Source organism: Crocodylus siamensis, chromosome 9 (genome assembly GCF_052110815.1).
Source record: "Crocodylus siamensis isolate JL-2025a chromosome 9, ASM5211081v1, whole genome shotgun sequence".
Lineage (NCBI taxonomy): Eukaryota > Metazoa > Chordata > Crocodylia > Crocodylidae > Crocodylus > Crocodylus siamensis.
Genome location: NC_143403.1, coordinates 25,199,793 through 25,225,103, shown reverse-complemented (window position 1 = coordinate 25,225,103; position 25,311 = coordinate 25,199,793). Strand labels below are relative to the sequence as shown.

At 41.9% G+C, this 25,311-nt stretch overlaps 1 protein-coding gene across 1 annotated transcript in view; it reads right to left on the bottom strand.

Moving 5' to 3' along the window:
• ADCY7 (adenylate cyclase 7) overlaps positions 1-25,311 on the bottom strand; it is a 130,510-nt gene that overhangs the window by 34,870 nt on the left and 70,329 nt on the right. The window contains exons 5-10 of the mRNA XM_090063742.1: positions 21,833-21,982; positions 16,545-16,693; positions 14,014-14,125; positions 9,254-9,381; positions 8,304-8,462; positions 535-667 (exon numbers count right to left, since the gene is read on the bottom strand). Coding sequence (XP_089919868.1) covers positions 535-667; positions 8,304-8,462; positions 9,254-9,381; positions 14,014-14,125; positions 16,545-16,693; positions 21,833-21,982 — 831 coding nt within the window. The remainder of the gene's footprint in view (positions 1-534; positions 668-8,303; positions 8,463-9,253; positions 9,382-14,013; positions 14,126-16,544; positions 16,694-21,832; positions 21,983-25,311) is intronic.

The window sequence follows — 25,311 nt, the reverse complement described above, 5'->3', positions numbered from 1 at the left end:
GGTCCCAGGCCAGTCTTCATGGAGACTTTGCCTGCCAATTCCATTTGGCACACCCCCCCTGTGGTGGGTGCACAGTAGACCAGCCAGGGTGCCCAGGTCCAGCAGCAGCACCACCAGCAGAAGCAACTGGAAGAAGCTTCCACCACTACCCCAGACCCACTTCATGCCCAGGGTTAGCAGGACTGGCCACACACGCCACAGCTGGTGCTGTCCCCCAAGCCTGAGCTGGGCAGGGGCTGAGGGACATGCCACAGGCCAGATAAAATCCCTTGGCAGGCTGGATCTGGCCCAGGAGCTGTATTTTGTCCACCCCTGTTCTAGTAACTGGAGCACATCATTTTATGAACTTCCTATTGCATTCAGGCTGGTCAGGTAAATTAAAACAATAGAGAAACATGTTTTTAAAGCCAGAGAGTTTTAAAGCCTGAGTTCAATTCGCTACATAGTAGATGTACATTTTAATTCTATTCTTGATCCAGACATCACACATGCACATACGCACACACTATACATATTTAAAAGGTATATACTTACCCTTGGGTCAATCACTAGGTATGTTTTGATGTTATTTGCTTTAAGGTATGGGTCTCTCTGGTGTCCATTCCCTTCTTCCACTTCATAAACTTTACCTAGGTGTTTTAGGGTGGCTTCAGTGATGTGTACACGGCTGCAAAGGAAAGAAAACCAAGACCCAAACACTTACAGAAAGGTCAGCCTAAGAAATTCATTTACATTTCAGTGGGGCTGTTGGCATTTCTGTGCTTCTCAACGGCCTTATGCTTTGGCAGCCAAGTCCAGGGTCCTGCCAGCTATCTGAGTAGTACCTGCAATCCAGGAGAGCACATTTATAGAATACAACCTGAGTTGGATCCACATATTTGGTTAAAAGGGCTCTCAAAACACTTCCCGGAGCTAAGTAATATTATTATAAAATGAAAGCAAAGTATAGTAGGATAGGGGGAGAGAGAGAGATTAAGAGGTACAGGAAAAGGCAAAGAAATATCTTCAGAGGAGATCTGATGACTTGACACAGCCAAGAGACACAAGAAGGCTGTACCAAATGGGAGGAGTTACAGAAAAAGCTCTCATAAAAAACACAAGTTGGACCGTATTAAAGGAGCGTCCAGTGCTAGACATTGCAAGGGAGGGGAGAGGCAGGAAGAGGAAGAAAATCTGGAAGGTCGGCTACAGCAAATCCATAGGGAGTTTTATTACCAAGGAAAACAATTCTGAAAAGAACAATCAGAAGTCCACCACCACCTAATGGGAGCTGCAAATACTGCCATATATGCATTTTGCTTGTGTGTGCATGGTCAGGAACATTTAATTAAATTAACTAATCACATGATATCAAGTGTTTGGATAAAACCATTTCAGGGAACCACAGTGAAAGAGCAGAATGGTTAAATGTGGTAATAAAACAGCCACCTTTTGCACTTATTCTGCTTTCCAGCTGTAGATTTCCTGACAGTCACAGATAGAGTAAATGTGGCACACGGAGGTGAAACACTACCCAAAAAGTTGTAACGGGGCTGGGAAGAGAACTTTGGCTGTTCTCTTCCAGAAGGGTAGCTGGGCGAAGGTCCAAGGACTTGCCTGATAACAGTACAAAAGGGATTAATCACTGCTCTCCACCCCCTTCTGCTGCATAGGTGCTCATGTGAAGATAAATTAGGCAGGGCTTGAGATCACTGACCAAAAAGATCCTCCAGGAGGCAGGCCAGGAAGCTCTATGTGCAGCTCTTTGGGAGACAGAAGGCAAAGAGGATTTGTAGTAGAGAGGTCTGAACCCCAATCCTGTCTACCACCTAGTGACTGGACATAAAAGACTAACTTCAGTCTATTCATTTAGACCCAAGACAGAAACTATGTTGACAAATGTACTGGATTTGTTCAGGGACTTTACCCGAGTCTCTCTTCCCTCTTTGTCTAGCCTTTGGCGACAATGAGGCTTCACCCAGTAAGCCATGTTCTTCGGGGCCTAACTTGGGACAAACTGTTTAAAGTCATCTTGTCCTGAACAGTATTGAGATAGAGTAACCTACTTTGCTCAAAGGCAACCTTAATGACACTAAGAAAGCTCCCACAGGCTGCTAGCACAGTGAATTTATACTTCAGCACACCATGCAAAAACTCCTCCATGGAGACAGGCCATAAGAGTAACATGTTTTAAAAGGTAAGGGAAACACTTTCTGATCATTTACATTTACAGAAATTATCATGAATATTCAGCAGTTCAGATTCACAGGAGACCAACAATGTCACATTAACGCTAATGTAGCCCAGGTAACTCGGGTATATACTCCCCTTCTCCAACTGAAGGGAGTTGTTAGGTGGCAGGTGTGCTGTGGGGGAACTGCAGACCACTCAGTTTCCCTCTGTCTCTACAGAACCCAGCCAGAACAGTCAGAGGACTTAACTATATACAAATTTATTTACATTAACTCTCCACAAGGAAAAGAAACATTATATATATATATATATAGAACATTCTCTCTCTCTCTCTCTCTCATCTAAACAAATAACATAAACAATACCCTCTGGGTAAATGCTATAAAACTTTACACCAGTGCTTCAGATACAGGTAAGCAGCTGATCTGAAACAGATAAACTCCAAAATAAACATAGACAGCCAACAAATAAAGATAAGTGTAGGTGAACAATAAATAAGCCACAAATACAAATAAACAACAGGTGAAATAATAGCAACAGGGGGTCCCAGAAGAGCCCTAGGACTGTACTCATCTACTAATTTACAAACACGTGAGTTCACAAAATATAAGGCATGACATCACACCACTTATGGCGCAAGAACCTCAAAGATAAACTTAATCACAAGGGGAAAACCCAATGCCCCTGGGCTTTCCCAAGCCCTACAAGGAAGCTGGTAGCTTCAGGGGTGCCCTCCCAGTGGGACCTCCACTCTCAGTAGCCCTTCACTAACCAGGGGGGACAACCCCTCCCCTGTAGGAATCCTTTTTTCCCTGCAACTCATGGCTCCCAGGCCTGGAGGGTGGCTCTCATCCTCTGCACCAAGCTGCTCTCTTGCCTGTGGTGGGCTTTGAGGGGATAACTGTCCCCTGGAACAGGGCTTTGCTACGCAGGGCTTTTGGGGCCTCTGGCTTAGCCCTGTCTGCTGGCTCAGTAGCCTGAGCACCATCTGGCTCCCTGGACTCGACCCTTTTGCTATGGGTTGGAGGCCTGGGCTGCCTTATGCAGCACCAGGCTTGGTCCACTCCCGGACTCTGTGCAGCGCCTCCCGCATCGAGCTCCCAGCCTCATTCCGGGGGTTGAGGACCTGAGCCACCCAAGCACTTCAAAGGATCTGCTCCACGCCCCAGCCTGTGCACTGTGTCTCTGGCCGCATGCTAGAGGTTGCAGACCTGAGCAGCCTCATGCAGCTCCCAGGGTCTGGATGCCATGCACCATGCTGCACACCGATAGCCTAGCCGCTGGAGCCGTCCGCCATTCCCCGCGGATGGAAGTCTTCAGGGGCGCTTCCAAGCTACTGCTTCACCTGCCCCTCAGCTCTTCTAAGCTCCACTCTTCTCTCTTCTCTGCCCTGGATGCGTCTCTCTCATGCTGGGCATGCAGCTCCTTTTATACTTCCAGGGCTCTGCCCCTGAAGTCTTCTGGACCTGACAGTGTTGCAGTTCCTAATCAGGTCCGGGGGCTGGGGGGAGAGCTGCTCTCCCCCTCCCCTCAGGAAAGAGGCATGACTTAACACCTCTTGCTGTCTCCTGATTGGTGGATGGTTCAACCAATCAAAACAGAAACATTTCAAGCCTGGGACTCAACCCAAGCTCCAAAAGGCAAGCTTGCTATACTAGTACAAATAACAGCTGGTCTAAAAGCTCAGATTTCAATATAACAATGGTTAGTTTGGCGCACAGCAACAAAATCTTTGTCTTGACACAAATTTTCTGCATTCCACACCTTTTGGGCACTGAAAATTCATGACTTGTAAAACTGTCCTCCAGTTACTTAAGTAATTACAATACACCTTCTGGTCAGCTGCAACAGTAAAATAGATAAAATTCATCATCTGTTTTCACATAGTTCTGGTTTAGCATAAGGTTTTAAGAAGTGCTCAGCCTAGCTGTTTCCAAGTGAAATAATTTTTCCACTGACTTCAATGGGAACCAGGTGCTTTGGAAATCCCACCCAGACAGTACAGGCACTGTAAAACCAGCAGCCTTCCTGGAAGGCACTTAATTTAACTTCTTATGAAATGGAAGACTTATTCCAGTCAAGTAATTGTAAAATTGTGAAATACATAACAGACCAGTGCTTAACACATTGAAAAGTGCAGTGCTAGTGTCTTTTCTCAGCACCAGCAGGCTATGGCAATTAAATCTTTTACAGATAAGCAAATGAGTACCTAGATGTTAATAAGGTAATAAAACCAAGCTGTAGCTATGACCCTAAAAAGGGCTATGAAAAATACATCATCTTACCTCCTTTCTACATGTAGGCATGCTTGCCTACTTTACCAACAACAAGAAAAAGTATGTTTTACAACTGTTGGCTCCTGTTAGCCTTGCATCATCTATGTAGTTAAAGCAGTGTCCCTGGATTCTACTGCAGCTAGCATACCAGCTATTCAAGCTCTAATTCAAGGGTAGGCAACCCCCAGCATGCATGCCAGTGTGGTACACCAAAGGCATTTTGTTTTACACATGCACCTTTAGGTGGATGGCAGCTGGAAGGGGCCCAATCCTTGTTGTGGCAGTACAGCCCCAGCCCTTTCCACACCATCCGCGCCAAGGCATGCATGCACCCACTGCCAGCAACAAGCTGGGCCGGGGCCCTGCAGACCCTGATGCAGCTGCTTGCAGATACCCCACTGCCTGCTGTGAGCAGCCTGGGCTCTGTGGCAGGGAGCAGGGGCATGTTCAGGGCCTAGGTCAGCTATGGCAGGCAGCCAGGAAGCTGCAAGCAGCTGCAACAGGGTCCATGGAACCCTAGCCCAGCTTGTTGCTGGCGGCAGGTACACGTGCGCCTAGAAGCAGACAGCAGGCTATGCCCTCACAACAAGGATCGTGCCCCTTGTGGCTCCCCTACCATCCGCACCCGGCATGCTAACAGCTTACAAGTCGAGGTTGCGGGTGTTTCTGGCACTCTTTCCAAAAACACTGCTGACCCCTGATCTGATTATTCTGCTTTCTGGCTACATATATCAGTACAGTCTCACTTTCAGATCCCTGCTGAGTTTCCAGTAAATATATCTTAATACTTTAAGCTGAACAGATTTTATCTCAAAGTCACTGAGGCAGATGGCAACAGGGAACCCCAGCTATGCTGGGTTTAGAAACACTGACAAGAGACACCTGTGCACTAAGGTTTACAGATTTAAATAATAAACAAACAGAGTTGTCATTCTATCCAATGTAACTGGATTTGCACAGACTACCATAGCCCCTGCAAGTCAGATTCATTATGGCCAAGTACAGACATTTAGAAAACCAAAGCCTAAATTGATTAAATCTTTGCAGGTTAGTTTAACTTGAGTAGATTGAATTGATTTGCAAGTGAACAGACATTCACTTCTCATTCCGGAAATGCAGGCACATGCTTGCAGTGGCTCAGGCAAGAAGCCGCAGCCAGAAGGCTGGAAGGAAGCTGAGCTGAGGTGGGGCATGGCCAGGCCCTGCTGAGTATGATTGGAGATGGGTTTAAACCCTCACCCTGGCCTGCACGGTCTCCAGCTAGGGCATGCCTGGAGGGGGGAAGAGGGAAGCAGCCCTTGCCAGTCTTGTCCCCAAGCAATAGGGGGCACGGGCAGATGCCAGCCCCAGTCAGCATCCAGCAGCATGAGGTGAAGCGGGCTAGGGAGGAGGAGACCCCCAGCCAGGATTTGCCTGGCTTCCCCTCCCTTGCCCCCACTCACGGCTTGAGCAGCAAGGGATGTAGCTGGACGCAGGCCTGAGGCAAAGCAAGGGGTCAGGAAGGGGATTAAACCCCCACTCCCTCCCCCTCCTGCCAGCACAGGACCCCAGCCGGGGTCTGCCTGGCTTTCTGCCTCCTGGCCCTTCCTTCCCTCCTTCAGGGGCAAGTGGAAGGGGGAAACCAGGCAGACCCCAGCTGGAGTCCTGTACCGGTGAGAGGGGTGGGGGAAACTGGATTAAAGCCTATTTCCCCACCTCACCCTGCTGGTCCTGGCCAGGCATAACCATGCCCCATGCTCTCCACTGGAGCATGGAGCAGGGTGGGAGGAGGGCAGAAGTATGGTAGACTCCCACACACAGACCTGGACTGGGGATCTCACTGGCCATGGAAGAGGTTTAAACCCCCCTCCCTCCTCTCCATGTGAACCTGCTGGCCCATGCCCCCTGCCCCCTCCACTCTAGCAAAGGAAAAGTCTGGCAGGCGCTGCTCTCCAGCCCAGTTTCCCACCCCACCGCCTTGTCAGCCAGCCCTCACTGCTATAGCTAGGGAGCAGAGGGCAGGGCCAATCCTGCTCTGCCAAAACAGACAGCACAGCCTGCTCCAGGGCTGCAAAGCATCCTGGGATGCTGAGGGACTGTGATTTAACTTGAACCAGAAAGGGGTCTGGGACAAAAGTTCTATAAAGATGTTTGACCCAAATCAGTTAAGTCTGATACTACATTCAATCACATTTATTTTGAACCAGTTTTGGACATTTTGAAACTGGTTTATGTGCACTGAACTTCTGTTCTGTTATGAGTTTAAGCCAATTTCTGATCACTTAAACCAGTTTGTGTGCGGCTTCTGTCCCCACCCTTGGGGACAGGCAAGAGGAAAGAGCTGGAATTAATTTCCTTGGTGCTTGGTGAACTGGCTCACTTGCTGAAAATAGACCATAGAACTCCAGCTCTCATATCAGCATTTATGAAGGTTTCCCTCAACAACTGCAGGGGTTAGGTTCCTGAAAGTTCCCGTGGTTGGCAAAACCATGGTTGGCAAGACAAAAGGCTTATGGGAAAAATGACAGATGGCAGGCTGATGCGTGGCCACGGAAAACTGGTTACTCAAAACTGTACACTGTGGTAGCTAAAATGGTATCTAGAATATTAAGCATGGATACTCAAAACCATGGTTGGTAAAACCTGTATCATTATGCTGACCGTGCAATCTTGTTGCTGTGCATAACCGTATCTATAATATCATAACATACAGGCACGTGACTTGCAAGATAATCAACTTGTTCCCAAAATGTAACATTAGGCAGAGGCAGAAGGGTGCAGGGGACAGGACATTGACTGGGAGTCCGAAGACATGGGCTACACGCTAGATGTCTCCAGGAAATCGCTTCACCTTTTTTCATCTCAGTCCCCCTCCAGCCTGAGTTTGCATAGTCTGTTTGGATGATATATATTTTTGGGACTATCTCCTGATGTGCTTTGATCATAATACAAACAATAATCATCAGTGTGCATGTGCAACTCACAGTATGAATTTCAGTTATTAGTTACAGTTATTGGAAAATGAAAGTTGCTTCTTTCTAAATAAATAAATAAATAATAAATAGCTGCATTTAAAACAGATTTTTATTACATGCTATTTTTATTGAGTACTGAAGAAAGGCAGCATGGAAAAACAGACAGGGCACTAGCCTGTGAGCCAAAAGAAAACAGTTCTGTTCCCAGGTCCTTCTACTAACTGCTCCCCCCGCCCCCCAACTCTGGGCAAGTCACTTCACAGGTCTGCCTCATTTTCTTCATCTACAAAAGTTATATCAACAAACATACTTTCCTTTGTAAAATGCTTTGCCACCCGCTGATGAAAAGTACTGCATAGAGAGAACCATTATAGACGATCAACACAAAATTACAATTTATACATCAAATGCCTGCCTTGGGTTTCTGGATCTAATTATAGCCCTCAATTTTTAAAATTATATACGCATACGCATGTGTACACATGCTCATGCCTGGCTTATGTTATCAACAGAAACACTACGTAAATATACAACACTGAGTTGTCTACTGAAGCACTGTGTGTGTGTTTCTTTATCAAATCACAAATCTAGATATCTTCATGTATAATATGAATTGAATAGGTCAGTATACAGTATGCTACTAGACACAAAATTTAAGAGATTCCAGAAAAGTCAAAAGCTGCATAAGTGGCATTCATTCACACAAGATTACAACTATCTAATTCTACAATTTCTATAGATAATTTCTAGAGGGAAATTATCAGACAATGCCAATATTTTAAACAGCTGTAATAAATCCACATTTTTGCCCATTTATAACCTCCCTTATTCATAGTTCCAGAAACAGCTATGAAAACCTTCCTTATGGAACTGAAGCAGCACTGAAATCAAAGATCCTTACCCAGGTACTCCTGCAGATTCCATACGATTTGCCAAGGAAACATCATGAGACCAAACATCATATTGCCATTTCCGGAGTCCGATCACACCACAAAGCACATTCCCAGAATGAATACCAACTCTCATATTGATATCTACTCCAGTAGCTTCTCTCACTTGCCTATGGGAGAAGGAAATTACTAGATAATTAACAATCTTCTCAGACATATACTTTCCTCCATAGTACTTGATTGTTTTCCACTTACTGGAAAACATATGTAAAACCGAAAACTGCTGAAGACAGTAAAAAAAAAGTAGAGAAGTGTTATAATTAACCAAAGATACTCTTCATCAAGAGTTCCTGTGATCTGTGTATTTTTAAATGTTATTACATATAATAATACTGTGGCTATGATCTTCCAAAGACAGAATAAACAAATGAATGAAATCTCAGCTAACTGCAGATAGGGGTTCAAAACAGTAATGTCTTTTGCATTCAGATTAGAATACAGATTTGAATCAGTCTCATGCTGATAAGAATTCAGCCTGGGATTGTCAAAAGCCCTTAGCAGTCATGTAAAATGGCTCCCACTGAAGTCAAGGGGAATGGATTTAGGCCAACTGAATGCTTTTAGAAATATCACCCTTAGGCTACACTTTGCACAATTTCAGATAAAAGGTTTTTAAAGAAGATAATTAAGTCTCATTGGCTCCCTAAATGTATCTTATGTACAATTAAAACATTCTGTGCTACCTGAATATCAGCTAGATGCTATAGATAACTTTCTCAAGTACTGGCACCTTGATTGAGAATCATTATTCCAAACTGGCCACAGCACAGGCTAAGAATGACCTTATCCAATAGCTTCATAGCTTTCTTTAAAAAAAAAAAAAAAAAAAAATCAACACTGCAATACAAAGCTATAGTCATATATTCTGGGTGTATGTTATTAAGTTTGTTACTATACATACTTTATAGCTTCACACATGTCAAGTCCCATTTTCACACAATTCCTGGCATGAACTGGTAACGATACAGGTAGGCCTGAGACACAGTAATAACAGTCTCCCAAAATTTTTATTCTCATGCATTCATTTTCCTGCCAAATCAAAACAAAGAACAATAATGGGGGGGGGAACATTGCAGATAGGCACATAGCACAGGAGCAATCCATTGTCAGTACTGCTAGGAGAAAAGTTTGGCCCCATTTAATGTTGGCTGAAATCAAAGAAACTCTCCCTTTCCCTTCAAAATCAAAGAGGTTTCTTATTTTTGTTTCCTCTTGCCTTTATCACTTCTGAATTACTAAAATAAACCCTAAATAAACTTAAAGCCAGAAATCTGTAAAAAGGCTTCATTAAAAGAGTCAGAAACCTACCACCTGAAGGACAAAACCTATTTCTTTTACTGGGGTTTTCATTATGAGAAAAACATTAAAAAATAGCATATTTACTTAGGGCGAGTAGAATCTTGAAACACTAGCTGAGTAGATGAAGTATTGTGTCTTATCACAATGCTAGCTAAGACTTGGGGGAAAGAAATAAGGAACAAAATAATCACACCAGCAACTTTGCTGAAGATATTTTCAGTTGACTGAAGAGGGAAGCCAACATGCATGACACTTCTCCACTGCTAGAAGCTAACCACAGGGCAGCAATTCAGTTGAGACTGCTGTTCTTTATTGCCAGTAGAAGAGCAAAAAGTGATTTCTTGTGATGTTTAGCCTCAAGACATTCATTTAGATTAAAAAACATTTTGGAAAAGGGAAGACTAATCAGGCACTCACAGAACAATGAGAGAACACCCCATGTTCTCTATTATCTTGGACCACCCTGCAGATTCTCAGTATAACCACGACAGTAGCGAGGCAGCCACATACCTGTTCTGTTTAACAAATTATAGGGGGAGGTATGTTTTTATGGTTAAGGTGCTAGACTGAGACTCCAAAGAATTGGGCTCAATTCCCAGCTATGCCATGGATTTTTTTTAGGTAATTTGGGGAAAAATCACTTAGTCTCTCTATGCTTCTATTACATATTTGTGAAATAAAGAACAATAGTTTTTTCTTTTTTGGCCTGGCATGACTTGATTCCTAAAACATCTTCAATCTTTACTCAGGCTTTTCTTCTCACAAGCAAAACACTACAAGTATAATATAATCCTATCATAGCTTTCTTGTACTCCATCATTTATCTTCAAAGTATAACCCTTGTCCAGACGTACTGAAATACCCAAGAAAATTAAGTTGAATTCTGCAATGAACTTAAGTTTGGTCTTATTTTCATTAAATTTTTCCATCATTTTGTTTTAAAAACATCCATTTTGATTACTGTATATTTATGTAGCCACGTTTCTCATCTCTCAAAATGTTATGAAATCAGGGTGATACGCTAGGTAAAACAGGGCTAAAAAATTTTGCAGGGCTTAATGAAAACTATTTTCAGACTTTTTGCAAAAGTCCAAACTTTTTACGTTTCTTCAGCTCAAACCTCTTATCTACTGGTGCTGATAGTAGGATAACTTGTAACATATACAGTGTATTTATACTAGAAAGTTAGACGTGGAATGCCAAGATAATTTTTCTGAAATATTATATAAAAATAAACTCTACTATTATAAAGACAATTCAGCCATTAACTCTTCTGAAAATTCAAACAATGCTCAGTTATCTTTTCAATTCATTTTCACAAAGTTTCTATTTTTACCTTAACTTCTGCAGCACAAAAAAAGCTCACGGCAACTGAAATAACAGTTATATCAGGCCATGTATTCATAAGGCTTAGTGTACAATATGGCTTTTAATGAAAAGGTTACTATGACCTACTCAGTCTTCAGTGTTTGTGACGTTTTAATGGGAACTGAATTCATGGAAGTATTATATGAAAAACTAAAACTGTGGGAAAGGATGACTTATTCTTTAAAAGGTTTTAACCATGTACTTATGCTATTTTAACACTAATGATACAGCACATTTAACAATTTAATTTGACCCCATCCGTCAAGATTTAATTAAATCACTTTCATAAAGCTCCTTCTGTTTAAATGATTTATAGCAAAATGACATAATACTTTAACAGCAGTTAAAATTTATAATTTCTCCTGCCTACTTCATAGAAATTTTTAGAACTTCACCAACAAAAGATTTTACAAGCCCATTAAAGTCTTCTATCTAGGCTTCAGTTATATGCATAACTCAAAATATATTTGTTTCCAAGTCAAACAAAGATCTTTAAAAATAACATTCTACCCGCTTTTATACATTGTTTTGTCGCCTACTGTAAGCCACCCTGAATCAAATAAATAAACGAAACTCAAGCACTGGAAGTTCTGAAAGGCAGGCACTGATCTTTGCTTGTTCTTCAGCAAGAATACATTTCTAGAATCAGAATTTAGCTAGTTTTTTTTTTTGTCTGGTCACACAGGACACAACAGAATGAATGCAGCTTTACTCTTTTAAAGCTGTATCACCTTCACAGGGTTCAGAGCAGAAAAATCATTACACAGGACTAGGCACAGACAAAGAACAGACCAGTGCCATTCTTAAGACTCCAGCAGTAACTGAATCCTGCAAACCTTTGCTGCCAGCATTTGGTCTACTGACTCCAACAGCACTGTAGTGGTAAGGAGTCTTTGCGGAATTAAATACTTGCTGCAGCAGTCCCATTTCATCTCTATGCATAACTAGAAGTCTGAAATTGGATGTAGCAGAGTTTACTCTAAGATGTAAACAACAGGAAACTGAATTATAAGGCTGTTCTGAGGTGCTGGAAACATCTTAAACTGTAAGTGCAAAGTTAATTACCAGACTTCAGAGTTGGGGGTGCAGTTTCCTGCTTTTTGTATTTTAGAAAACATTATTCTGTACGATGCTGCCAACAACTTTCAAGCCAGACTAGCACTGAGCACTGCGTTCATCAATCCACATTTCTGGCCTTACTGATCAGCCCCAGGAACTGCTTCCTCTATTTAGCCAAGGAGTGGGCAAAATACAGCCCATGGGCTGTATTCAGCCTGCAAATTGATCCTATCCAGCCCGCTGACCACTACCAGGAGCCTGAGGAGGGAGGGCTGTTCCATGCATCTCTCTGTTCTGCCACAGCTGGAGTTGGCCCACACTGGGATGCACGCAGACTCCTAGTTAACCTAGTAACCAACTCATCCAGTAGATGTAGCAGCATTCAGCTCCTCATCCTCATCTCATCTCTGAATAAGAATCATCTAGCTGAAATACCCAGCAACCTAATCCCAATGCCTAGACCAAGAAAAGGAGTAGTAAGGGGTAAAGCCTCAAGAAACTCCCAGAGTTAACTGAACAGCAAGCCAAGAAACTGACAGAAGCCAGTCAGGAGCACTGCACTTATGAGACTAAAGCCCACCCCATATTGCAGCCTATTTCTGATCAAGACCAGGGCTGTCCAATGGACAAGGCACAAGGGGTCACATGCTGCCCCCCACTCCTCCCAAACACATGCACAACCTTCCTGCAGCATGGGCAGGCTCCCCCTTTTGCTGCATACAGCTTGGGCAGCCAAGACCTCTCCTAGCTGCCGTGGCAGGAGCAAATGGGGAGGTGGAATGGCAGCCAGGCAGGTTGGATGAAGCTCGTGAGCTGCCAGTTGGACAACCTTAATCAAGACACTCACTATGACTTATGCAATTAAGGGGGCAAATATAAATCTGATCTGCTCATATGGACATACAGCTTGCAGGCTTCCCAATCTTCAGTTTAACAGACATTGCACTTGCCGGACACTAACTTTACCATGTTATAATGTTTTTCTTTAACCAATATAGGCACAGATGTGGATGTCTGTGAAAACACTGGGAGACACAGCCCAGGACATCACAAGCAATATCTTTCCTAAGTACTTTCTCTTATCTGTATTAGTCTGACATTTGTAGCACAAAGTATATCAAATACAGACGTCAGACTGTTTTAGTCTACCAGTTTCAGATTGAATTGCGTGCAAGTAACTGACTATTTACAAGAGAGACAGTTGGCTGTGTTAGCCTGAAATCAGAAAGAAGTAAGGGTACATTTGCACCTTACAGACTAACCAAAGTAGATCTATTTGTTGATTTGTCTGTGGATATATGTGAGTGCAATCACTTAATTATACCGCTACTATAATTTCACCTTAGAAAAGAAAAACTTAAGACATTAGAAAAAATAAATCCTTCTCTTTGTGTTACAAGTTCTCTGATAGTTTTTAAGTGTTATTATATAAAACAGTAACAAATAACTCAAAAGTACACTGCAACATTTTCTATTACATAAAAAGCTTTTCAAGAGATCTCAAAGCATCTAGTGGAATCCACTCAACACATCTGTCCAGGATTGTAGATAAATCTTATTATTCCCATTTCATATGTGGGTTAGCCAAACAAAGTTAAGTAAGTCAGAGACTTGTACATTCAGCAGCCAGACCTGAGAGCAGAATCCAGAAAAACTAGCTTAGGTTTTGTCCCAGAAACCATCCTTCTGGCTTTCAAGAAGCTTTCCTGATCTTCTAATGACTTTTAAATTAATTTTACTTTACATTGCCAGGATTTTTATTAGTTGAAAGTCAGGTAAATCAGAATCTCCAGTGGATGCAACCTACCCTGCATTTTGGTCACTGAGGCAGAAGCACTGACTCCTGCCTGACCCCTTTCTTCTGTGAACTACAGAAAAGTTGTTATCTCAATGTGGGCAAACACTACTTTTAAAAACTAGAAGTGCAGAACCTACCTTTGCAATTTGATCAAACTTCCCAAAGAGTTCATTCAGCATCACTACCAACTCCTTGGGAGAGCAGTCGCTAGCCAGGCGTGTGAATCCGACAATGTCTGCATAGAGGATGCTGGACAAGGACATAGTATGCAGTCACATTTTAATTAGTTCCTATTAAAATACATGGCTTTTATCTTGCAGTATGTTATGCTTAAAATCTAAAATGCATCTATCAGACAGATTCTTTCATATTCTCTTTCAGAATCAACTCCAGAAGAGACTGAAAGGGCAACATATTTTTTAACTAAATTTGAAACACGGGACTTGAGTCCAGGACACACTATCTTCAAAAACAAAAGAGCTTACTTTGGCACAAAAGCCATCAAAATTTGATTTTTCAGTAGCCTAAGGCCATAAAACACTGTTAATGGTGAACTGCCAATGTAATTAAAATAAAAGGCCCAAATTTAACAAATTTAAAACATAGTTTCATAGATGTTAGCGTCGGAAGAGACGTATTAGTCGAGTCCAACCCCCTGCCCTGGGCAGGAATGAGTGCTGGGGTCAGATGACCCCAGGCAGGTGTCTGTCCAATCTCCTCTTAAATACCTCCAAGGAAAGGGACAATACCACCTCCCTTGGAAGCTTATTACATATTTTGGCAACCCTCACAGTAAAGAATTTTTTCCTGATGTCCAATCTGAATTTGCTCTATTCCAGTTTGTGGCCATTATTTCTAGTTACCCAGACAGGTGCCCTGATAAACACTGCATCCCGTATTTCTTGCTGGCCCCTCCGATGAGTTTGTAGGTAGCTACGAGATCACCTCAGCCTCCTCTTGCAGAGGCTGAAAAGATTCAGGTCCACATAGGGTTTTTTCTGTAGGCCTTTAACCAGATGAATGGCCCTCCTCTGAACCCTCTCCAGGCCATCCACATCCCTCCTGAAGCACAGTGCCCAAAACTGGACGCAGTACTCCAGGTGTGGCCTGACCAATGCTGCATGGAGGGGAAGTATCACCTCCTTAGACCCGTTTGTGATGCATCAACTTCTGCAAGAAAGGGTGTGGTTAGCTTTACTTATTACCTCATCATGCTGGTGACTCACGTTCATTTTGGAGTCGACTACGCAGTTGTGCTACTTAGAATGGTACCTCCTCCCAAGCTATAGGAGTGTTGATGATTCTTCCTCCCCAGGTGCAACACATGACACTTATCCTTGTTAAACTGCATCCTATTCTGCTTGACCCATTTCCCCAGCCTGTCCAAATCAGCCTGGATTTGCTACCTGCCATCTAGTTTGTGTACCTCAGGGTGCTTTCTACTCCCTCATCCAAGTCACTAATGAAGACATTGAATAGTACTAGTCCCAGGACAGAGCCTTGGGGGACTCTGCTGCCCACATTTCTCCAGGTAGAAACCAAACCAACCACTACCACTCTCTGGGTATGTCCCATAAGCCAATTTTCTACCTACTGGACAGTGTAATAATCTACAATGCAACTGTTTAGTTTATTTATAAGAACTGGGTATGACACCATGTCAAAGGCCTTTTTAAAAACTAGGTAAGTAACATCTATCTCTATTCCTTCATCCAAGCATTTTGTGACCCAGTCGTAAAAGAAACCAGGTTAGTCAGGCAGGATCTGCCTGCTATGAACACATACTGATTGCACCTTAGTATCATTTTACCCACTGATCCCCCACAAATGTGATCCTTAACAATTTTCTCAAAGGTCTTGCCAAGGATAAAGGTGAGACTAACCAGCCTATAGTTACCTGGTTCCTCCTTCCTCCTGTTCTTGAAAACAGGAACCACACATTGGCCCTTTTCCAATCCTCTGGAACCTGTCCTGAGCACCACCAGTGCTCAAACAATTGTGCCAGCGGCTCTGCTATGACTCCAGCTAATTCCCCAAGTACCATAGGATGAAGATCATCAGGACCTGTTGACTTAAATACATTCAACTACTCCAGGTGTCCCTTTACTACATCAGCACGAACAGTTGGTGGGTTGGTATCTATACTGGGCCTACCTAAGGTCCCAATGGGATACGTATTTGTATTCATGTCCAGGAACACAGATGCATTTAGAAGCTCCGCTTTGGCCATCCTATCGGTTACCAGTTGCCCTAGTTCAGCTTGAAGGGACCCTAAGTTACTCTGCACCTTCTTTTTGCTTCCTATGTACTTAAAGAATGACTTTTTGTTATCCTTAACTTTTGCTACCAGCCTAAGCTCCATTTCCGCTTTGGTTCTCCTCCCTGTTTCCCTGCCAGCTCAAGCCAAGCAGGTATACTCCTCCTTGGTGGCAGCCCCCTGCTTCCACAGCCTGTAGGCCTTTTTCCCTCCAGGCTCTCCTGGATTTCCCTGCTTAACATATACTCTTTCCTGTTCTAGCTTTAGCAAATATAGTCTGAACACATGAACATAAATTCTCATTTAAATGGACTGGTATCAACCATGACAATTCTTAACTGTCAATAAAAAGCTAACAGTAAATAAGGCATAACTTATTAATATAACAATTTGTAAACTATCTTCACTTACCTGACATTCTGGTGCCTTTTCACATATAGACTATGGAAGTTGTTATCATGTATTTGCCTAGTATCATTGGTTTCTTTGAGTCGCTCTATGATGGCTAGTTTCATTCCCATAGAGATATGAGCTGGCAATATAGATAAAAGCAGGTTTTCCTTGAAGGGAGGAAAGAAAAATAAAAGATGTAATTCTATAAAGTTATCTGGACTTGCCAAGTAGGCAATCTCAGGATTTTAGAAATTGAAAGGAGGGGGTGGAAGAGAGCTTCCTACAGAAGCTTTTGAGTGTTGCAGGTCAGATGTTCAAAAAGTGATTTTGTGTTTATGCTCAAAATCAGAAAATATATTTTCACCAAACTTTGGAAGATGAGTTCTGTGTACTGTTTTTGAATGACAAAAGGACATTTTAAATGCATCTGAACCTGTAACCATCTGTGAACCTATAACTGTGAAAGAAGTGTTCTACCTACTTTCTTTCAGTGTTTGGATAAATTAATGATTATTTTCTGACAACAGTCTCTCTTCACAACTGAGAATGATAAAATCTCATAACTCAAGAGCTCATGATGTAGAAGTAATAGTGTATAAAATATTCAGATCCACATAAATTCTTATTATGGATATATAAAAGTAAAAAATGTAAATTGCATTCCTTGCTGGAGGAGGTATTTGAGCAATTCAAATGTTGAAATACTGGAGGGATACTTTTCTAGAAAACTCTATTACCAAAATGCTAATGCATCTTAAATGAGCTGAGCAATCAAACTCTATCAAAGTAGAGACTTTTGATTGCACCAAAGACAAAGACTTTTTTTCAAAAAAAACTTGTACCACTTGTTTAAGTAAAAGATTAACAAAACTTTGCCCATTTCCCCTGAACAAGTAGACTGGGCCACAGACTGAGGTAAGAGAGTCAAGGAATAAAAAGCAGGAGCAATGGTGTTGAAATTATCTGATATTCCTGATAAGGAATAAAATGAATAATATCCTTCAGAGCTTACCTGAACTAAAAGGAACAATAAATTCTGTCCACAAATGAGCATGCCCAGAACTATGCAGTATGTTTTTCCACACAAGACTGAAGAGATGGTTAATGCTTTGAAGGATCATGAGCAGCTGGATTTAAGTGAGCCAGGGAAGGGGGAAGGGGGGGGGGGGCAGAGTGAATGGAAAGCACCATTAAGTTTTTGAAAACAGTACAATTTCAATAAAATATAAAACAAGAAAATGTAGTGGAAGATGAAAAGTTACACCCGGCAACTTCTTCCTACCAGTGAATTTAGGTGGCTGCCAAAGGTTTGAAGTTCCAAACCTGCAGCAGCCTTTGCAGGGAAAAAGATTTTTCTTCACCCTTGTTCTGGACCAAATAAGATGCACTGTGGCCAGGGGTAGGGAAGTTCTACATTTTAGGTGAAGCATCATGTAACACTTAACAGAAAGATTAGACAGATCCATGGTTTAAGGCCTGCCCCTGAAAAAGGAAGTTAACTTTTCCTCCATTGCTTGTATTGAACATTTGAGAGAGTTAAGATTAGCAAACAATTTACAGTGACAACAGACTCTGATTTTAAAAGGGTAGGGTAGCTCTTCAGTGTGGAAAAAAAAATGTTACTTCATTTTCTGGACAAGTGGTGCAACCCTGTGCTTTCTCAAATCTCCATGTGGGGCAGGAAAGCACAGAAATGGAAAGCATTAAGTGTCATCAGCAACACAGAAAGGGAAAGAGAAATGGTTGAGCACAACTGTGATTCACGGAGGCAGCCAGGTTACAGAAAGAAAGAAGTTACCATATAAGAATCAGTCAAGATCCTTACAAAAAACATGGACAAAATCAATTAAAGGCTTTCGTAGCTGTGAGCTGGGAACAAAGAGCATTTAATGTGAAGACCTTCTTGTAAGTTTTGTAACCTCCTCTCATGGGATAAGTAGAAGAGGGCACATTGTTAATAGGACTGCGCGAAGCTTCAGTCACCAATTCAATTCAAAGTAGATTTGGTGCGATTCAGCAGCTGAACCTCGAAATCCAAATCGAATCAGGAGACCCATTAATCCCTCCAAATCAAATCAGAAGCCTCCAATTCGATTCAGAGAGATTCAATGATTTGGACACAGACACAGCTTTACATGTTTTTTCTATATACCTCAAGGTACCAGGCACAGCTCATGAACACAAATGGTGGGGTGGATGGAGCATCCCACAAGAGTGTGGGGGGTGTCCCGCGTGCTCAGTGGAGGACCCATGAGCGGACCAGAAATACTTCCAGTCTACTTCCAAGTCCACTGCAGAGTGCGCTGGGGACCCCCCCCAACCCCCAGCTCAGTGACTGGTGCCTTCTGGGTCTGGGGGGGCATCTGGAGTTCTGCTGTGGCCAATCACCAAGCCAGGAGGAGGGCAGGGGGGTGGGTTTCCCCATGTGCTCAGCAACAGACCCGGAATGGACCAGAATTACTTTTGGTCCACGGCCAGGTCTGCTGCCAAGCACACTGGGGACCCCCCCCAACACTCTTGTGGGACACTCCATCCAGCCAGCTCAGCATTCACAAGCTGTGTGGTACCTCGAGGTATGTAGAAAAATCATATAAAGCTGTGTCTATGGCCGAATCGCTGGTTCTCCGAATCAGCATTGACTCTTCAGAGTCGACCGAATCGAATCAGGACAGCGATCCGAATCAGCCAACTGAATCACTATTCCCAGAATCGGGCGGAATCCAAACTGAATATGGCCTGCTTCGCACCCCCCTAATTGTTAATAGTAATTAACAATTTTCTTTCTTCCAGTTCAGTCAAACTAGTCATTTTCTGCTCCCTGCGTTCAGGTCGCAACTTGTAGATATACTGCATTCAAAATTGGCAGTTCTTAACCCTGTTCCTCTCCAGGACCTCCATCCTATTTAGCATGAGGGAGGAAGATGAAGCAAGGCTCTAAAACAATTTTTGCAACCCCAATTTCCAAAAATTGAAGATACAGGTTTCAAGATCATTTTTAAACACAGCAACAGTTTGAAGGGTTAACATCTATAATCCAACCAATACTACAAGATTTCCTAGGATTTCTTCTTCCATGTTGACAATTTCCAAATCCTTACATATTTTAATTAGTGGCAGAACACCTGCAACAATACCAAGTGAGCATGGGTTCCTAATCTAAATCAGCAGCAAGATTTTTATTGATTAGTCTTTTCAGGATTGACTTCACTATTAGCATCAAGTATACAACAGTAAAAAGGGCTTAAAGTGGCCAAGAAGAATAGCAAAGATAGTTGGGTACGTACAAAAATAACAGTTTCATAGTTGGTAGGGTCAGAAGGGACCTGAGCAGATCATCAAGTCCGACCCCCTGCCTCAGGCAGGAAAGAGTACTGGGGTCAGACTACCCTGGTGAGGTGTCTATTTAGCCTCCTCCTAAAGACTCCCAGAGTAGGAGTGAGAACCACTTCCCTCAGAAGTTGGTTCCAGATCTTAGCCGCTCACTATGAAGTAGTGCCTCCTGATATCCAACCCGAATCTGCTCTCTGTCAACACATGGCCACTGTTCCTTGTTACTCCCAGTAGTGCTCAGGGGAACAGGGACTCTCCCATTGCCTGCTGGTCTCCTTTGGCCAGTTTATAGACAGCCACCAGATCCCCTCTCAGCCTTCTCTTGTGGAGGCTGAACAGGTTCAGATCCTGTAGCCTCTCCTCATAGGATCTGCCTGGCTGCCCCCTAATCATGCGGGTGGCCCTCCTCTGGACCCTCTCAATGTTGTCCACATCCCTCTTGAAGTGCGGCACTCAGAACTGGATGCAGTACTCCAACTGCAGCCTGTTGCATAGAGGGGGAGGATCACCTGCTTGGACCTGCTCGTGATGCATCTGTGGATGCATGACAAGTTACGGTTGGCCTTTCTGACTGCATCCCCACATTGGCGGCCCATGTTCATCTTGGAGTCAAATGACTCTAAGATCCTTTTCTGCCTCTGTGCTGGCGAGAGGGAAGTTCCCCAGCCTGTAGGTATGCTGCTGGTTCTTCCTCCCCAGGTGCAGAACCTTGCACTTGTCAGTGTCCTATTCTCATCTGTCCACCTCTGTAACCTGTCCAGATCTGATTGCAGCTTGTCTCTCCCCTCTACAATGCCCACCTCCCTCCACATCTTAATGTCATCTGCAAATATGAACAAAGTGCTATTCACCCCCTCGTTCAAGTCACTGATGAAGATGTTGAACAGTGCGGGCCCAAGGACCGAGTCCTGTGGAACCCCACTGCCCACATCTTTCCAGGTTGAAAAAGACCCATCTGCCACCACTCTCTGGGTACGGCCCTCCAGCCAACTGGCGACCCATCTGACCATGTAGGGATCAACACCAGTTGCCTAATTTTTTACTGAGAATCACCTAACAAAGAAGTCAAAGGAACTTACAGCTCCTAAATTTGCACAAGTAAAATGGACCCATAAAGGTCAAATACAAGAGAGGCTTAACAGCTGATCAGTCACACCATAATCAAGACAAGACAAATCTTCTGCCGCTCTACTGTTCTTTTGCGGTTTTCTTTTTTACAACTAAACATCATTGCTAACTTACAATAGAGTTACCGTTACCTCCTACATTCGTATGAATGCCAAAATTTCACAGCACTTAACAATACTCACTTCTAACAATGACTTCTAAAACAAGCAATTATTTGCCACTTTTAAAATGCTGGTAGCATATTTATTTTACACAATACTGTGCATTTACTTGCTTAGCTACTTTACAAATAGATCTATTTCTGTGCTAGTAGAGAATCATTTTCTGAGGCAAGGAACATACTCTTTAAGGAGAGAATAAGACTACAGAATTTCTAACATCTGATAACTGACTAAAGAAAGTAGAATTATTAATTAAATTAACTTCAAAGGAATTTTCATCTGTACTAACCTAAAAATTAAAGTTTCTTTTTATCTGAATTGCTGACATTCTTTTCCTAAAATAATACAATTTGATATAACTAAAGAAATCGGTCACATTCCTCTGGTAGCACAATAGGACTGCAACACGTTACTTGTACATGACAGACATGCATTGCAGAATGATTTCAGTCTCTGGAACTCCTTTCCATTTACAGGTTTTAATTATTAAGACAAGTCATACATTAATCAGCTTGCTCCCTTAATTTCCTCTCTCTCTTGTCAGTGTCACAATTTTTTTTTGACAAGAAGAGTGCATAACAGCGATCAGTTTGAGCCTGTCAGTGCATATCTATCATAAACCTTACAAAATTATATTCGACACTCAAAAGATGACATGTAACTCCTGTAAGAGATTCTTTCATTCACCTGTTGCCTCTTTTCAATCTTCAGTTTCATTCGGACTTGAATGCACTTCAAAGTATATCTGTACAAATCCCATGAAGCATCCTGCATTCGATACTTGTGAAATGCACCCATCAGGTTACCACAGAGAAAAATGACAGCATTGGCAAGCAACTGCAAGGGAAGAAAACATACTTAAGTAATGCAGAACAGTCACCAGTTGGCACTACATACTGAAGTGATATTAACTGTTTTTTGGCTACTACATACCAAAACATTTACATTTTTCTCATCCTTTCACACAAGCAAATTACTACCACATTTTTGCACTAATCAGTGTGCATGTATTAAACAGAACATGAATGCTTTTATTATAGCAATCTTATAAAACATAAATCTGTATATAAACTAACTTGGGCAAATTCCCAATGAGCACATGCATCAGTATGACTGAGTTCTCCTGAAATGGCACTTGGAACCCTTTAAGAAAAAACAGACAATGTCTCACCATGAGAGCTATGGCCCATTAACTTTACCATTACCCACAACCTAAAGAAGGTAGGTTTAGGCTCTTTATTAAATGAATCTATAGAGGAACCCCTTGGAATAGCCAGCTCTGGGACAGGGAGCAGGTTCGAATTGTTTCACTGAGTTAGTGTCCACCTGTTAATTAGACCCCTGCTTAATAGAATTTTAACAGCTGATATTAGAATTAAAACCTCAAATTGAACCCCAAAATCCTGAAGTTTGTGTTTTCTTCCACTCACTAGTGCCTTCCACTCATTAGTGCCTAAAACCAGAGAGATGCTTATTGGAATCAAAGTCTTAAACCATAATTTATGTGTATATATATGTTTTTCTTCTAGCTATCCAAGTCAATGAGTAAAATACAACCAAATACCAAAACCATACAGATTTCTGGATGTAATTCCACACAGATTTCTTACTTTGTTAATGCTTATTAGAATCAACATTAGATCAAAACTGCTTTACCCAATGTGATTCTAACAGCTGGTGGACACTATCTAATTAAAACAAACATTAAAGAGAAGAACAGTTCTGCTCCAACATATTGGCATATGCGTTTTGATGTGAGAAGCATTAAGAAAGGGAGACAGATAATACTACCTGCTTACTGGCAGACATAAGCAAATGTGACCATGTACTTAGGAGCATGAATGAAAGTGTGCACCTTGACTTTCATCTCTCAGATGAATCCATCTCACAATACCAGGTTAATCCTGTGTTTGATCAGTACGTAAGCAAATCTCCAGGACAGGTTATAGCAGTTTTACTTTTTTCAGTATGCGTGTATCTGTTTTTGTAACCTTCTCTTGTAAGCTCCCTTGTAAATGAAGACCCACACTCCTTATGGTCCCAGCACAGACCTTTATACATATTAATTAGGCCTTTCTAAGAAAGGTGTTACCTAAACTCAGAGCAATACCAGAGTAGTTAAATGTTAAAATTATGCAACATGAATAATTGGAACGTACCAGAAAAAATAAAGCAAATTATATATAAGGATTTTTTTTGCTGAAATGTGTAGACAACATAGGAGCTTGTTAGAAATGGGCATGATTTAAGAACTAGGATCAGAAAATTGAGGCAATTAAGAAATTAAAATGACTAACATGCATTTTGTTGGAAATTCAAAATATATATATCATGATTCAAGTAAATTAAGATTATACCTTTTAACAGAAACATCTAAAGATCAAAGATGAATTGGCTTATCTAGAAGAAAACTGAACAAAGAACTAATTAAAGCAGCCAATAAGCAATCTATTTTGTGGGATACAATCTCTTGGATGGGTGAAATCCAGTTAGCTGATCTTGAAAATTCACTCATCCCCAGCAAGTGGGAAAAACTTTGCCCCATACCTGAAACTGAAAGCTAAGCCATGAATTTCTGCAGAATTTAGGAAGTCATTTAAAAAATATACATCTAGTCCTTATGTTTGTGAAGATCATCTTTGGTCACCTTTACTAGGATAAACTGCTGCACTGCTGACCAAAGAGCAGCTCCAATACTGCTTGTTATTTGCCAAGAAAGAAGTGTGAAATTAGCCAAAGCCTTGTCAATTTTCACTGTTATTTAGAAATGTGCAGGTTGTGTAGCAATCATTCCTCTAGGACTTTTAAAAGAAATCAAGTAGTAATATTTTTTTCCCTCCCCTCCCCTTGCACAAACCCCCTTCCTCATAGCAGGGTTGGGGAAAAGTAGTAGACAGGCCAGGTTTGACTTTTTTGATCTGCTGGTTATCATTTACATCAATTAATGTTTCTAAAAATATACCCTCTGCCTCCAGCAGGTCTGTCTTTAACACTGATATATCAAATATGAAGATGGGAATACCTGTGAGTTATTTTCCACGTTTTCTCTAGCATGCAAATCAGATTAATTTGTAAAACTAAACAATCATACATAAATAATATACATTTACCCAGCTATCATATAGAGCTTGAACAGTCTTATCATCTTTATCTCCCTTTCATCTTTACCCCCACATGCCACAATTCTGAGGTACTTGTTCTCTCACACTTTTTTAAAGATGATAAATTTCACATGATTTGCAAATGGTGTTATAAGTCTCAAACCTGTGAACCTATGGACTGTAAGAACCAAGATGCTCAAAATCACTCTGAAGATGCAAGCTAACTGCTTGTAGAGAAACTGTCTGGAATAACCCCGAGTTTAGTTACTAAGGGAGCTTTTAATCTACAGAGATTGCTCTGGACTGTGATTAGTGCATTGAAAACATATCTACTGCTAACAATGGAATGAATATCAAATGTTAGAAAAAGCAGTGACCTCACTTTACCACAAACATTCATCTGGAAAGGAAGTAAGGTCATTGAGAGGTATCTCGTTTAATGAGATATGACATGTACATATAAAAAATACGCTATCCATGAATCACTGAGGGTGAACTCCTTATTCTAGCTTTTTATCTTTTTTAAAAGCAGCAGGATAGACAAGTGGTAGTGCTAGCCAAGTGGTTGTGAAAATGCCCTGGTAAGGTGCTGTTCGTACATACCATTTGCTGTTAGAAAATGCCTGACTTTTTTTCTCCAGACTCAAGCATTTAGTTTAGAGAACACAAACCTCTTCCTTCACCTTCCCAAAGATCAGGTTGACATTCACTCTCTTTTTAAATCTGGCACTTGATCAAACAGATGCAGTAAAAGTTTTCTGTTTCTTTTCCTCCAAGGGGAAGGGACCGGTGCTAACAGTTTAGTCTGTCAAGATTATGCTGAAACAAATTCAGATTTATCTTTTTTTCCCCCCTGCTCTTTTGATTGCAGGAGAGTGATCATTTCTAGCTGTAGGCATACATTTCACGGCCGTTATTCCAAAACTGTAACAGGAAAGAAAAATTAGCTTCTTGGCCTTGGAATGGAAAGGAGGGCTGGCTGGGAATGGATCAACTGATGCGTGCTTTCACTCTTTGACAGGGTACCCCAAATTTGTTAAAATTTCTTAAAGCACTGATGCAAAT